Here is a 15,608-nt window from a genome sequence, read left to right as displayed (position 1 = left end):
GCATTTCTCATGATTTTAACTGGATTTTTGCATGGTATGCTTTTCTGATCGAGGAATTAGAGCTGCTTAATTAGTTTTGTGGTAGATATGCGGTAGAGGGGAGAGCACACAATTTCAAATATTTTCATTTAATTCCTGGTTTTTGGCCAATCGTTAAATCCAAAATAGCCAGAACAAGCTGATAACAAATAAAACTTGTAATGAATATTACCTTTCATGCCGTTGTATTTTATTGTGCAAGTTTACATAACTTGTTAAGCAGTGCATAACTATCAACTATGAAAAAAATTAGTCACATACATAATAGCCCACTTAATTAAAATCTTATAACACACAATATTTACATTAAATACTCGTGCTTAGTTAACAGAACTTAAATGACGAAATGTGAAATTTGGTGAACCAAAGATTGTTAAGCTTATTGTAACTAGAATTCAAAAAAGAAATATTATTGGGGGAAAAATAAGGCTTTAATATAGAAATATTTGAATACTTATTACAAGTGCTATAGTGTTCTGCAACAAAATGTAGGGAACGTTATTGCATCATTTCCATTGACGACACAGGTTAAAGGATTTCAACATTCACGTGTTTTTCTCACATCCATCGTTCCATTAATCACATACACTTCCTTTATCTCGGCAGTTCATCTCATCTTGCAAAAACTCTTGTTCATCTCAATTGTAGTATTAACTAATTTTTCCTTCATGTTCAAGCATACATTCCAAACTCCTTGCTTATCAAAAAAACAAATTCAATTTGAGTCCAACCACAGCCATTCTATAAATTAACTTTACTGAAACCAAACTTGCATTAAATATTTCCTTTGACGCCATTTCTTTCCATCCGAGACCACTGTGGGGCCATGAGCGTCAGCACATGGGCAAGCACATGCTAGCTTGTGTCTGGTGCAAACATGCACACGCCAGCATGTAGATGTAGGTGTTGTTTTTGGAAGTAGCAATGTGACTTCGTTCAAAGAAAAAGCACCATAAAGGAAACTACTGCATATCCAAATCATAGCACATAAATATCTACTTTCTCTTCCGGGTGGAGGATACTTCCATTGTGAAGAGTATTGTGTTGGCTCCAGGTTTTGATGAGTAGGCTAATACTAATCTTAAGCCAGAGTTCTCTGTCGAGGCTTTATTCTTGGATACAACTGTAAAACAAAATAAATTGCTTTTACTATTTATTTCATTTACCACTTCAAGCTGCTTTGTGCATACATTGATGCTGCTCTGGATCAGATTACTATGGCATTATAAAAAATCCAAGGTAAGAAAAGTTAGAAATAATTTGATGACTTATGGACAGTTACAGTCAGTAATCACAAAAAATATCATGTCTGGAATTGTATTCTTAAATGGTTTTAGGGCTGCATCGAGTGTCACATGTGGAGTGAGACAAAAGTGATTCAAACAAGGATGAGAATTTAAAAATTGGGGTGTTGGCGGATCACCACTGTAGATCAATTAACAGAGCATGATGTGTGGGCAGGACATGATTTGGTTTAGAATCTAAGCATAAGTCTTGAATGCTAAAGTGAAGGACAGAAAGTGCAAATCCAACAGGAAAGCAATGGAATGGGTGAAGAAACATTTTCCAATTAATTTTCTTCTGTCCTCACCTGCTCAGTCAAAAATATTACATCATCACATTAGGCCTGCAGCATATATGAAAGATGACCTCAATTAAATTTAATATAGGATAATCCTAAAGTTAGTGCTTAAATGGTGTTGATAATCAATTTTTTCATTATTATAAACAACTAATCGATCTTAAGTTTCCTAAATCGAAAAATTCACTGCAATATAATAAGGAATCTTTTCTATTATGAATCAAATGAATGTTAAAAACAAATAAGGTTAAAATTGTTGGTTTAAAATGCAGAAAATTACAAATTACAATTTCATCAGATTCAACACTAAAATGTAAATCATCCACATTTTAACATCAATTGATTACATTGACAAGGCCTCTTTACAGTTAAAAAAAAAGAAACAACTTTTAAAAAGCCCTGCACTCTTTCCCCTAGCTACGGAATCTAGAACAGGCTCCTAATTCAAGGGATACGCCATTTAGGACAACTGATGAAACATTTCTACATGAAAAGATGGTGAGTCTATAGTTATTTTCCCTCTGAAGCTTGGTCATTTATTGTTTTTCAAAACAGAGATAGATTTTGTACTCCGTACTAAACCTCGCAGTGCTAAAATCTGAGTAACGAGTTCAAAGAACCTATGAACAGAGCATCTACAACTCAAAGAAATTAGCGTGCACTGGGAAAATTGTTGGATTTTTATATTTGGACAGTGCACCAAACTGTTTTATGAATGAGCAATATTTGGTTAGTTTTTGTTACAATGGCAATATATTTTATTGAAAAAACATGAACAAAATTATAAAGTCACAAAATAATTAGTTCATATTTACCCCAAGCAGATTACGGGGAACATAGCCTTCTTTATCATTCAATCGAGCCCACCACCAGTCTGTTTCAACATCATCTTTGTGCCTCACAACTGTCAGAGGTTCTCCTTCTTGGAACGATAATTCATCACTGTTCTTGGCTTCATAATCCCACAAAGCATAAACAACACCTTTGTTCATCACACCCATTTTTTCTTGTACTCCTATTGTGGGTTGAAAATAATTCTCAATGATTTCAGATATTATCACACTTGCACAGGTCATTGTAGAGAACATCTGTTATATGGATTTGCCTACAGGTCAAGCACATTTTTCCCCACCTTTTTCAGAAACATACATGGTTTTAAACCCTTGGCATATGCTGCTCGAGAAAGGAAATGGATGGAAACAAGTCTGCTTCTCTCTCAATAGTAGCCCGAGATCAACTGGCAATCCATTGAATACAAGAAAAAGGAATTACTTATTAGTGTCATTTCAAGCAACAAGTAGTGGCCTCAATACAACCTTCACCCCGAGGAATTATTAAACTGCCACATATAATTCTAACAATGAATTATTTTTTGCTGTGTGTTGTTTCTAAGGTTATTGAAAAAATGACACCAATTTACTTTAGTAATTCAGTTACATTTCTATCACAAACGATACATATATATAAAATAATAATAAATGGCAGAGATATCTTGGCAGTACTAGATCCGGGAACAAAATCTCTGAAGCTGCTGTATCCCAAATGATGAATTCTGAACACAAACATGAATCAAAGTAGAGACTGAACAGGATGTAATAACAAAGTATCATTGAATCTATCATGGCACAGCAGTAGCATAAAATACTGTAAATATCCAAGGGCAATCCGCATCTGTGGAAAGGGGATGCCTTTCAGGTCAATGACCTGTCATTATAACTAATGCATAAATAAATACTGCCTGACCTGAGTATTTCCAACATTTTCTGTATCTAAAGAGATGGTGCACAGTGGAACAAGAAGATTGGTCAAATAGTGGAGAAATCTATTGCAATATTAAATACAACTTAGATTATTTAGTCAAAGTTTAAAAAGAGGTTGACTGTGATACACATTTAGGAGACAACAGCAGACACTTACCATAAAGGAACTGTGAACACTGTACAAAACCTTCTTCCATTTCCTCACATTTATCTGCTGCTGTTTCAACATCACTGATTGTCGTGGCAAAAATAGCAGCACCGGATTCCACAAGCAGTTTGCAGAGTTGGACACTGTTGCAAGAAGCAGCACAGTGCAGTGGTGTCCTAGAAAGAAAGCATCCCGTTTTGAGGTAAATCTACAAAAAATAAGCGCCATTCATAATCCAAGGTATACAAACTATCCTAGAAGAGTGTAAATCATGACTTCACATGCAGAAGCCATAACTGTTTAATCACAAGAGCTTTCCCTATTGTTGAAATGACACAAACAATTTCCCAACATATCATATCATATCATATATATACAGCCGGAAACAGGCCTTTTCGGCCCTCCAAGTCCGTGCCGCCCAGCGATCCCCATACATTAACATTATCCTACACCCACTAGGGACAATTTTTTAATATTTTTTTTACATTTACCCAGCCAATTAACCTACATACCTGTACGTCTTTGGAGACATGTTCTGTGTTAATGATGCATGGGATCAGTTCAGTTGTTATCATAATTGATTTGTTAGCAAATAGATATGCAGAAATATCACTTAAGGGGGAAAGAAAAAAATGCAAAGCTATCTTTATTTCCAGAACAGTACTGTAATTTTTATTCACTTATTACAGTATGTATACTCTATCTATTCAGACTTGATGTTGATCATTTTCAAATCCCAGGGTGGCACAGCAGCAAAGTTGCTGCCTTACAGCACCTGAGACTAAGGATGCTGTCTGTAAGGAGTTTGCACGTTCTCCCTGCGACTGCGTGGGTTTTCTTCAGGTGTTCCGCATTCCTCCCACAATCGAAACACACAGGTTTATAGGTTAATTGGCTTCAGTAAAAATGGTAAATTGTCCATAGTTTGTAGGATAGTGCTAGCAGGTGATCGCTGGTAAGCGCGGACTCAGTGGACCGAAGTGCCTGTTTCTATGATGTATCTCTAAAGCCTCTCTCCTGTTAATTAAAGATGAGAACAACTCTACCATGAGGACCAAAAATCAGAAATCCCTCACCCTAAGAATAACTGAGGCAAAACACAAGATACATCTTAACAGTTGACAAAATCTGTGGTTGATTATGCCAGTTTGCCCCCTATCTGCCAGTATAACAGGAGGTAATGGTCTAGAAACCTTGGCACTAGAGATTTACACTTGTGTCATTTTGGATATAGCCACACATTTCTTCTTTGACTTTGGCAATTGAATATCTGATGTTTTTGGCCAGACTAAAAGTAGAGTGTGATCATAGTTTCATTAGTCATTATTCTGCTCGTGTACTTCAGCAAACTATCTATTAAAAATCATATTTCAACATTCATTTGCTTTAGAGTGCTCTGTGACTCAGCCAACCATAATTTCAGAACAGTTTACTCCCAAAATATGGCGCATCTAGTGTTTTTTGTAAACACCTGTTTCCCAGTACAACTACATTTTAGTTACAATAAGTGGAAAGAGTAACTTGTTGCAATCAATTCCAATATTTAAAAAATAACTCAAGCTGGATATATCCCACAAATATCTTCTGTATGTGCTCAGAACAGAATGTGCATGAAGTTGAACATCATCTTACCCCATTCGTAATTTATTATAAAATAAAATTGAAACTTTTGATGACGTACAGCGAAACGCTTCGTCTTCACAAAAGGAAAATATCTTTATTAGTGGGTAAAAACAAATGGACGAAATTGATGCCAGATACTCCAACACTTGGCTGAGATTATTTTAAGCATGCATATGAGAGAGGGAGGGAGGAGAGAAAGGCAGTGATAGAGAAAGAAATAAGAAAAAGTGTTTTGAGTCCAAATAATACAATTTTATCTACAGTATAAAAAGTCATCCACCTGAAACAAGGAACAGAAAAGGTTAGAAACAGAAAATTCACAGAAAGATAATAAGGCTTATAAAATTATATCTAATTTAGACAACATTAATTATGTTCCAAACAGGGGCCGATTCCAATCAGCTTGGTGAATGAAACCCAAAATTACAGAAGTATTCAACCAATATAACACAATCTCGAAAGAATAAACAACTTCAATTTCCATGCATCTTACCATCCATCACTGTCTGCTGCATTTGTATTCACACCAAAATCAACAAGGAATTTGACAATGTGATGGTGTCCAGCACAGACTGCGTTATGTAATGGTGTAATCCCTTCATCATTGGGTCTGCTAGGGTCGTTAACCTGGCCAAAAGAAAGTTTGAATGCTAATCATATCAAATGACATTAGATTCTAAAGTAGAAAATTCACACACCAAATGCAACTAACAATGCAATGAATGGAGATAGGCTACCTCATAAATGATGCGTTGCACAAGATCAAATTCTCCTTCCAGAGAAGCATCCAGTAATAGAGCAAGGGGATCAAATTTTACCCTCATTCCGCATCCTGTTCGCTCAGAATCAGGCTTTTTTAAATTTGTACGTTTAATCTAAGGAAAGATAGAAGAAAATTCAATTCAGGAAAGATGTTGGTAACTCGATTTCTAAGAACCATCTACCTGCAACCTCCCAATCTTCTAAACATGCTTTTAATTCTCAGAGCTAATTTCTGCTGTGCCAATTTGGAAACTACTTGGATAGACAATAGGTGCAGGAGTAGCCCATTCGAGCCAGCACCACCATTCAATGTGATCATGGCTGATCATTCTCAATCAGTACCCCGTTCCTGCCTTCTCCCCATACCCCCTGACTCCACTATCCTTAAGAGCTCTATCTAGCTCTCTCTTGAATGCATTCAGAGAATTGGCCTCCACTGCCTTCTGAGGCAGAGAATTCCACAGATTTACAACTCTGACTGAAAAAGTTTTTCCTCATCGCCGTTCTAAATGGCCTACCCCTTATTCATAAACTGTGGCCCCTGGTTCTGGACTCCCCCAACATTTGGAACATGTTTCCTGCCTCTAACGTGTCCAACCCCTTAATAATCTTATATGTTTTGATAAGATCCCCTCTCATCCTTCTAAATTCCAACGTATACAAGCCTAGTTGCTCCAGTCTTTCAACATATGACAGTCCCGCCATTCCGGGAATTAACCTAATAAACCTACGCTGCACGCCCTCAATAGCAAGAATATCCTTCCTCAAATTTGGAGACCGAAACTGCACACAGTACTCCAGGTGCAGTCTCACAGTACAACTGCAGAAGGACCTCTTTGCTCCCATACTCAACTCCTCTTGTTATGAAGGCCAACATTCCATTGGCTTTCTTCATTGCCTGCAGTACCTGCATGCTTCCTTTCAGTGACTGATGTACTAGGACACCTAGATCTCATTGTACGTCCCCTTTTCCTAACTTGACACCATTCAGATAATAATCTGCCTTCCTATTCTGACCACCAAAGTGGATAACCTCACACTTATCCACATTAAACTGTATCTGCCATGCATCCGCCCACTCACAACCTGTCCAAGTCACCCTGCAACCTCATAGTAATCCAGTTTATTAAAATTGTGGTTCTATATTTTAAATGTAGATCCTAGCATCACTGTATGCTTTCAGCCAAACTTCTTCTATTGTCCTACATCATCAGTTCTGACCCAAATAGTTAGATCCTTCATTTTGCAGTCGGAGTTCCTCCCCAGCTCAAAGGACAATATTCTAATTTGTGAAATCACTCAGAATTGCAGCCCTAAAAACACCACCCACATATTCAGACTGATAGTGTAGCAAAACTTACAGGAGGGGGTGGTGGGAGAGCAGATGGTGGAGGAACATCTTCTGGTGACAAAGTCTCTGGTTCAGGGCTTGGTAGCTGCTCTGTCTGAATAACAGCGGGATTATTGTTGTTGTCCTCCACTGTAGAGGGGATGTCGTTATCTGTCTGAATTAGTTCAGAATGTGGTGGAGAAGGTAGCTGATTATCATTGGCATCCGATGATGGTTGGTTTTCAAGCTGAGTAATTGGTTCGGGTTGGACAGAACCAGACTCCACTAGGCTGGTGTTACCATTATCAACATCTGCTAAAACACCTCCAAAGTCTTGAGAGTTACTTGGGAGGTAAAATGGTGTGTTGTCCATCCCCCCTGCTAGCGTATTAAAGCGTTGATACAACAGCTTCTGAATATTTGGTCCACTGGGGCCTTCTGGCTCAGTTATAGAACTGCGTTTCTTTAGAGGTCTTGGCGCATGAGCCAGTTTTTTCCTCAGGACTTCCAGGTCAGCATCACTCTGATAACGTAGCGGTGAGTGCACAATGGGCAGTAGCTTTGTAGGGCTGAGTGGACGTGGGATGTTCTCAACATTAGAGTTGGTACTTGGCGAGCTCTCGTGTTCTGGGTCTTTTCCATTTGTTTGGATTTCATCAGTGGCCTGAGGATGGGAACCATGGAAAGGCTGGGGATGAGCGAAAGGCAATGGAGATGGTGAAGCAGAACCAGAACCAGATGGCAATACTGGCTTCCCATACACTAGAGAGAAAAAAAACTTTAGTTAACCAAATGCACTTAGAATTCAGTGCTGAGCAGCTGCATAATAGCTAATAGTTTTGATCAAACAATTAACAAATTACTTACTTGCTTTAACAGTATGCGATTTGTTTAGAGTATTATATGCAACTTGCTGATAGTTCTTTGGTGGTGTAGCTTGTTGAAGATACATTGAATAAATTGAACTAGAATTCACAGTTTGAGGCCCTTTTCGTGGGGACTGAGGTCTGGAGCCTCTATCAGCCAAGAATGGTCTTACAGCCACTGCTAGTGGTGGATCAGATCTGTTGTCTCCAGAAGGGAACATTGGTGAACCGACAGGCTGGTACGTTGGACTCGGAGGTACAGTAATTCTCTGCTGAATTTGCTGCGAGGCACCAGTCTGAAATGTGTTTGCGGGTGCTGGGGGCTGGGTAGGTCTTTGCCAGGTTTCTGCAGTTATGTTAGAAACAGAACCCATACTGGGCCGAGGCTGACTGGTATCTTTTATTCTTTCCAGTGAATTTGTAGAGCCAATAGCCAAGAAAGATTTTGTGTGAGGTCCATAAGATTGAGGCAGTTGCTTTATTGCATTTGGTGCTGTTGCAGGTCCTCTTCCTGTTTCAATACCCTAAGTTAAAGAATATATGGTTAAAATTATTCTTAACCATCTTACACAATCAAAACAACCCTATGCATTATTTAACCGATTTATAATTAATGGCTATTTGAGAAAATATGTGGCTAATTGAAAGCATAAAAATAACTAGTGTGATCATATGATTCAAGCAACATGGGCACTGCTGAATGTTCAAATAAAACTCTGAACTCTTAAAGGAAACAAGTTAGTTTTGTGCCCTGGAGAAGAAACAGGACATTACAAAGCAAAGTTAAACTTGAAATTATCCTTTGGCATATAGGAAAAGGTTAAAAAATTAAATGGCTCAGAAGAGCAAAGTTCAAGCAAAACCTACCACCATTTTATCACTGCTTGGAACTACTGTAGTGGTGGACAAGGGCAGATTTGGCACAGTTCCTGGCTTCAAAACTGTATCCATGTTGGATTCCTTCCAGTCATTTTTTGCTGTTGGAGGTAGTTTCCCTGTGGTAACAGATCCCGCAGGGAGTGTTGGCCAGTTCCCATCATTGGCTGATTAGGATACAAAAAAATGCAATACATTAATTTAAAAGATGATTTTAAGTTACTTTATTTTAATTAAATTTACAACCCCCCCCCCCCTTTAGCAAATACTCTAGCCTTCCCATTCAGTGGGTCAGGGTGGAAGGAAATGTACCAAGTACTGTTCAATCACTTGAGGCCATTTTGGGATCATCAAAAAAGTTCCCCAATACCACTCGCATATGTGACACGTGAAAGCAGTTGAGAATGTCATTACTAAACAATACTGAATTCATATTTGCCCAGAAAGCATACAATGCCAAGCAATATTAGTTGCCACATGATACAAATTGACACACATGATCTAACAAAAAAGAATGATCTACTTTGAAGAACTTGCATAAATCTACTGAATTAGCATCTTAACAATGCTGCAAATTTTGTATGGTTAGCTGCCAGTACTCAAATAAATTCAAGTAACATATCTTAATTGGCCCATAGAAATGGACAGTAGATTAAATCACAATTATTTCTATGATTCTGTTGTGGTGAGATTGAGCAACAAGGAGGAATAGAAGATAATATAATGACAGCTATAAAATAATAGAAAGCATCTGAATTAAAATGGTGTTGTTCTATTCGTTAAATTTTAACTGGAAAATGTTTCTATAAATGTTGGACTACACAAATTTTATGATTAATGCAATCAAGATATTTTGTCATAATTTTATTATACATTTCCCAAAAAGCATAGGACATCTTTTATTTGTCTACAATATTCTCAACAAGCATCAGAACAAGAAAATCTGGCAATTTTAAAAAGGACCCAGAGAATAAACATTGAGAAGTGATAAAGAAATAAACTGCAGACAACATGTCTTCATGTTTTGATTGGTCTTCAGCTGTAGAGCAAACTACTAATGCCTATTATTCATTGCAGGGAATTTTGAATGTAATTATAAACTTTGTAAAAATAGATATGCATGCCTAAGGGGATAAGCAGACAAGATGATGATGCTGCATCAGATGCAGAATTTAAGCATGTTCAGGGTGATTTTCTGCAACAGTATGTATGTCTAACTGTTTTACTAGAGACAACCACAGGCCCAGCTAGTTTAAATTTAATCTGAAAATTTGCCAGATGGTACATGAGCATTTATCTAACAGCAACCATTTTATGATGGTTCAGCATTGTTTGAAGGTAGTAAGGCAAGACAAAGTTGAAAATGGAGAACAGTAGAAAGAAAATAAATATATGTTACACTAGTTGCTGTTCAAAGGCAGAATTCACAAGCCTTGGAATACACTTCTTATCTGCAAGAAAATAACTGCAGATGCTGGTACAAATCAAAGGTATTTATTTCACAAAATGCTGGAGTAACTCAGCAGGTCAAGCAGCATCTCAGGAGAGAAGGAATGGGTGGCGTTTTGGGTCGAGACCCTTCTTCAGACTTGTTATCTGCAAATCATCTTCATGATACATTCCAGAATAAATGATGGGATGACAGGAACTGAGATGAGTGGGGTTATTTGGCATAAATGCTGCCATGAATTCCTATTGTTATCCAATGTTATCCATCAATGTTATTTTGTCCAGGAATACAAATGTTTATATTTTTTTAATTGCTTACGTTCTTGATTTAATGCATCAATTTGAAACATGGATTAAGCCTTGCCTCAATACTTCAGCTCAATCATGTTATTCTTTAAAATCTGCACAATTATTTTAAAGTAGTTACTTCACAGCTTACCAGATTTTACTCTTGGTAGAGTATGACCAGCATTGCTAGTTACAGTCAAAGTCTGAGGTTTCAACATCTCTGCAGGTGATGACTGATTAGATTCTAGTCTAGTTCCAGTAGATATTTGGATGTAGGGTCCCACAGCGGCGACACGCCCAGAGCTATTAGAGTGGGTCTGGGATGACTGTGTGCCATTAATCTGACTCAGCTGCTGGAGGGGAAACAAACATCTGTTAGGTAAGTAATGCTAAATATCCTGGTCAACTGCTCTATCACGGTAACTTTACATTATCATAGATCTTATATTGACAACTTTGATGATTAACGTTATTACAATAGCTAGTTTTTCATCCTCTGATTACAATGGATGACACCGTGCTAGTGTAGAGGGATGGGATGGAACAGTTTTTTCCCAGATGTTATCAGGCAACTGAATCATCCCATCAATAACTGGAGAGCTGTCCCGAGCTACTATCTACCTCCCTGGAGACCCTTTAACTACCTTTAATCAGACTTTACCTTGCACTAAACATTATTCCATTTATCATGTATCTGTACACTGTGGATGGCTCAACTGTAATCATATATCGACATTCCGCTGACTGGTCAGCATGCAACAAAAGCTTTTCACTGTATGTAACAATAAACTAAACTGAAGGAAGGAAGGAAAGAGCAAGAAAAGTTGGACTAGAAATGAAAACAAAATCACTGGGCTTGGATTAAAAAGCATGCGGAGATCAGTCTGAGACTGGTAAACGCTAGAACAGTTAGACAAGAATGGCAACAAATGAAAAAAACTAGTATTTGTATGGTCTGCGCTCCTAAAATGGGAATTTCTCCCGTGTCTATGTGTATCTTAACCATCTGTTCAGGACTACAATTATTTTTTTAAATGTAGGTACTATCACAACATTTAAGAAACATTTAGACAGGTACATGGATAGGATAGGTTTAGAGGGAACTGGGCCAAATGCAGGCAGGTGAGTCCCATTAGATGGGGCATTTTGGTCAGTGTGGGCCAGTTGGACCTAATTTCCACGCTGTATGATTGACTATGACTATGCATATTTATACACAGCTCTCTTGGTGCTAGTTTGGTTGCTGAAATGTCAATCAACTTAATTGAAGAGTAATTGTGAATAAAATGATTATTTAGCAGTTGTCGATTGAAAACCTTTCCTATTCAGCGAGTGAAAATAACCTCTGATGGACTTAGATGTTGGTTGGTTAAATGCAAATCCTTTCAGCACAGAAAACGTGCTCCAATGCCAACTTTTTTTTGTTTGCAGAGTATCTCGGAGAAATTTAAAGTACAACAACAACAACTTGGCATGGTATCATCATTTACGTGGTAAAGGAGTAAAATTAGTTAAACATTCACCGCTTTGAAAAGGAGTATTCTGAAAAATATTACAAAAAATTGCTAGGAAGGGTTCTGAAGTGACAAATCACACAGCATTTTAAAACTGATGTACTTTCATCATTGCACACTGTACATTTCGCTTAATTTCATACAAGGAAAAGACTGCATTGTTCAGAATATCAAAAGGTAAAATAAAAATTAGGGCCATACAGGGATGTTTTCCTTTTGACGGGCTTCGCTCTTCTTCTTCCACAAGCGTTCACGAAGTTCATTAATCCTTTTGTCCATCATCGTCACTTCCATGTTGCGTTTGTTAAGCAGCTCCTTTTGATGGTGAAGTTTTGTATTTTGTTCTTGATTAAGTTTATTACGAATCTAGAGAGGCCAGCAAATCCATAAAATGTTAAAATGTCTGGGTTCATAATCTTTTAAAAAACTTTTACTTCAACTTAACCTTCTTTTGTTGCACAGAGAAAACTTTTCAGTTACTGCTTTTCTGTTATGCAAGACATGAGCTAACAGTGCAAGCACCCAGCAACAATTCTTTTGTGTAGTCAGCACCAACTCCAAACTGTAGGTGCCAGATTGGTAAGGCTGGATGCCAGGCTAACATTTAAAAAAATGTTTTTTTCAATTGGCTGTTTTTTGTGAGTCAGTTGGTTGGTTGTTCGATTTCTCTTGCCTGGCTTCTTAATCACTGTCTAACATAAATATACAAAAGTAATATGAAGCATTAAGAAATTCTAAAATAAACTCCTACAAAAAAGCTCCTGTCATGTTTAATTTAGTTTAGCGCAGAAACAGGTCCATGCCAACCAGCGATCCCTGTACATTGTCACTTGTGTGTTGGATAGTGCTAATTTACAATTTTTCCAAAATCAATTAACCTGCACGTCTTTAGTGTGGGGGGAAACCGTAGCACCGGGAGAAAACAGATGTGGTCACCGGGAGAACGTACAAACTGTGTAGACAGCACCTGTAGTCAGGATTGAACCGGGGTCTCTGGCACTGTAAGGCAGTAACTCTACCTCTGCCCCCTCGTGCTGCCCAACTGAAGCTGTTTATCTTAGTTTGAGACAAGATGGATGTTTTTTTTCAGTTAAGACAGCCTTGCAATGCTGGTAAATCAAAACCATAGGATTCATGGCTTGAAACAAAGTGCAGCAAATGCTGGAAACATTAAATATTCGGATACTCTGCAGGCCATTCAGCACGTGAAGAGAGAAACAGAGTTAATGTTGCAGATCAACGACCCTTAATCTGTTGGGGGTCCAATGACATGAACACCAACTGTTAATCTCCACAGATGCTGCCCTACTAGCTGAGTAATTGCTAACAATTTCAATTAAGAATCATGACTCTCTTGCAGATGGATTACAGTTTTTGCTTTGACTGCAATTATAGCATTAGAGGTTTTAGTTCATTTTATGCACTTCACCTGCAGCTCCTGATATAGCTTCTTTAATTCAAGCGCAGTAGGACCTGGCACTTGTCCATTGTAAGAATGCAACCCATTTGTTTTCCCTTTCCTCAGGTCATCGAGTTGCTGGGTCAGTTGATCAACTTTCAACACGGCCGACTGTAACTCCCGTTGCTTCTCATGAAACATAGTGTTAATGTGCTCAATCTCAGCTGCTGGAAATAAAGTTTAAAAAAATAATTGAGCGTGTGAATATGCCAGCTGTTAAAATCTGCTGCAATTATTTAGATTTCACTTCAGCAGTTATCAGTACGGGAAGTAACATATTTTAATATAAGGCAGAGGGGAAAGAAAGTGGACGGTGGATTTCGTTATTTTAAGCGTCCTTGCATGGAAAGCCATATCAGACGACTAATCATAACTGAATCCTACAATATAGGTGGTCATCATTGCCCAACATGCGCTTTTTTTTTTTAGAGATACATCGCAGAAACAGGCCCTTCGGCCCACCGGGTCCACGCCGCCCAGCGATCCCCACACATTAACACTATCCTACACCCACTAGGGACAATTTTTACATTTGCCCAGCCAATTAACCTACAAACCAGTACGTCTTTGGAGTGTGGGAGGAAACCGAAGATCTCGGAGAAAACCCACGCCGGTCATGGGGAGAACGTACAAACTCCGTACAGTACAGCACCCGTAGTCAGGATCGAACCCGAGTCTCCGGCGCTGCATTCTCTGTAAGGCAGCAACTCTACCGCTGCGCCGCCGTACGGTTTTGTTAGTTCTCTGAAAGAGGTGTTTAATTTAGACCTACAGTTAGGCTGTTTCCATAATCCTGTAAATTAGTTCTCTTCATGCGAATGTAAAACCGCCTTTCTCGTTTCAGTGGAATCTGTTACCGATATGCTGTTAACCACATGCATGAAATGAATTCTCAGCTTGCTGCTGGTTGTTTTGACAATTATTTAATATCTGCCCTCTGATTCCAGGCTTCCTTTCTGGAGGAAACAATTTTTCTACGAGTTCCATCTTGTTTTAATTTATGAACACATGTTTTTTTAAACTGATAAATTCCCTTAAATGTCTCCTTTTGAATATCAACAGATATCCAATTCACATAACCAAGTCATCAGGTCATAAGGGGCAGGAGCAGAATTAGGCCATTTGGCCCATCAAGTCTACTCCGCCATTCAATCAAGGCTGATCTATCTCTCCCTCCTGACCCCATTCTCCTGCTTTCTCCCCATAACCCCTGACATGTGTACTAATCAAGAATCAATCTATCTCTGCTTTAAAAATATCCATTGACTTGGCCTCCACAGATTCACCATCCTCTGACTAAAGATATTCCTTCTCATCTCCTTTCTGAAGGAACGTCCTTTAATTCTGAGGCTATGACCGCTAGTCCTAGACTCTCCCACTAGTGGAAGCATCCTCTCCACATCCACTCTACCCAGGCCTTTCACTATTCGGTAGGTTTCAATGAGGTCCCTCCTCATTCTTGTAAACTCCAGTGAGTACAGACCCAGTGCCGTCAAAAGCTCATCATAAGTTAGACCGCTCATGCCTGGGATCATCCTTGTAAACCTCCTCTGGACCCTTTCCAGGGCAAGCACATCCTTCCTCAGATATGGTGCCCAAAATTGCTCACTATACTTCAAATGTAGCCTGACCAGTGCCTTATAGTGCCTCAGCCTCTTGTGCCTTCTCCAAAGTTTTAACACCCTATCCAGAAATTCACAAAATATTTTAGCCCAGAACAACCAGATTGGCAGAAGGTTTAGAATGACTGACGACCATTGCTTTCATCGTTTCCATTTACAAATTAAATATGCCTAGTACAGTTTTAATTGGTGTATTAAATTACCCCATCAACTTCAAAGATGAATATTAATTCTCATGATTCTTCCACCCAAAAGTTTCTGGCCGCACAGATTTACACCCATCACGAGCA

At 38.5% G+C, this 15,608-nt stretch overlaps 1 protein-coding gene across 3 annotated transcripts in view; it reads right to left on the bottom strand.

Moving 5' to 3' along the window:
- Positions 1 to 137: 137 nt before the first annotated feature.
- Positions 138 to 15,608, bottom strand: part of ppp1r13bb (protein phosphatase 1, regulatory subunit 13Bb) — a 56,358-nt gene continuing 40,887 nt past the window's right edge. The window contains exons 7-17 of one of the 3 annotated variants that reach the window (XM_078406481.1): positions 13,667 to 13,863; positions 12,439 to 12,603; positions 10,875 to 11,076; positions 8,978 to 9,153; positions 8,112 to 8,634; positions 7,276 to 8,006; positions 5,890 to 6,027; positions 5,646 to 5,779; positions 3,539 to 3,705; positions 2,437 to 2,636; positions 138 to 1,162 (exon numbers count right to left, since the gene is read on the bottom strand). In XM_078406481.1, coding sequence (XP_078262607.1) covers positions 1,121 to 1,162; positions 2,437 to 2,636; positions 3,539 to 3,705; positions 5,646 to 5,779; positions 5,890 to 6,027; positions 7,276 to 8,006; positions 8,112 to 8,634; positions 8,978 to 9,153; positions 10,875 to 11,076; positions 12,439 to 12,603; positions 13,667 to 13,863 — 2,675 coding nt within the window. In that variant the 3' untranslated portion in view covers positions 138 to 1,120. The remainder of the gene's footprint in view (positions 1,163 to 2,436; positions 2,637 to 3,538; positions 3,706 to 5,645; positions 5,780 to 5,889; positions 6,028 to 7,275; positions 8,007 to 8,111; positions 8,635 to 8,977; positions 9,154 to 10,874; positions 11,077 to 12,438; positions 12,604 to 13,666; positions 13,864 to 15,608) is intronic. The other 2 variants (XM_078406483.1, XM_078406482.1) reach the window with 2 other exon arrangements.

This window comes from Rhinoraja longicauda, chromosome 10 (assembly GCF_053455715.1).
Source record: "Rhinoraja longicauda isolate Sanriku21f chromosome 10, sRhiLon1.1, whole genome shotgun sequence".
NCBI lineage: Eukaryota > Metazoa > Chordata > Chondrichthyes > Rajiformes > Arhynchobatidae > Rhinoraja > Rhinoraja longicauda.
Note: the sequence above shows the minus strand (reverse complement) of the source record. Positions and strands in the feature narration are given on the sequence as shown.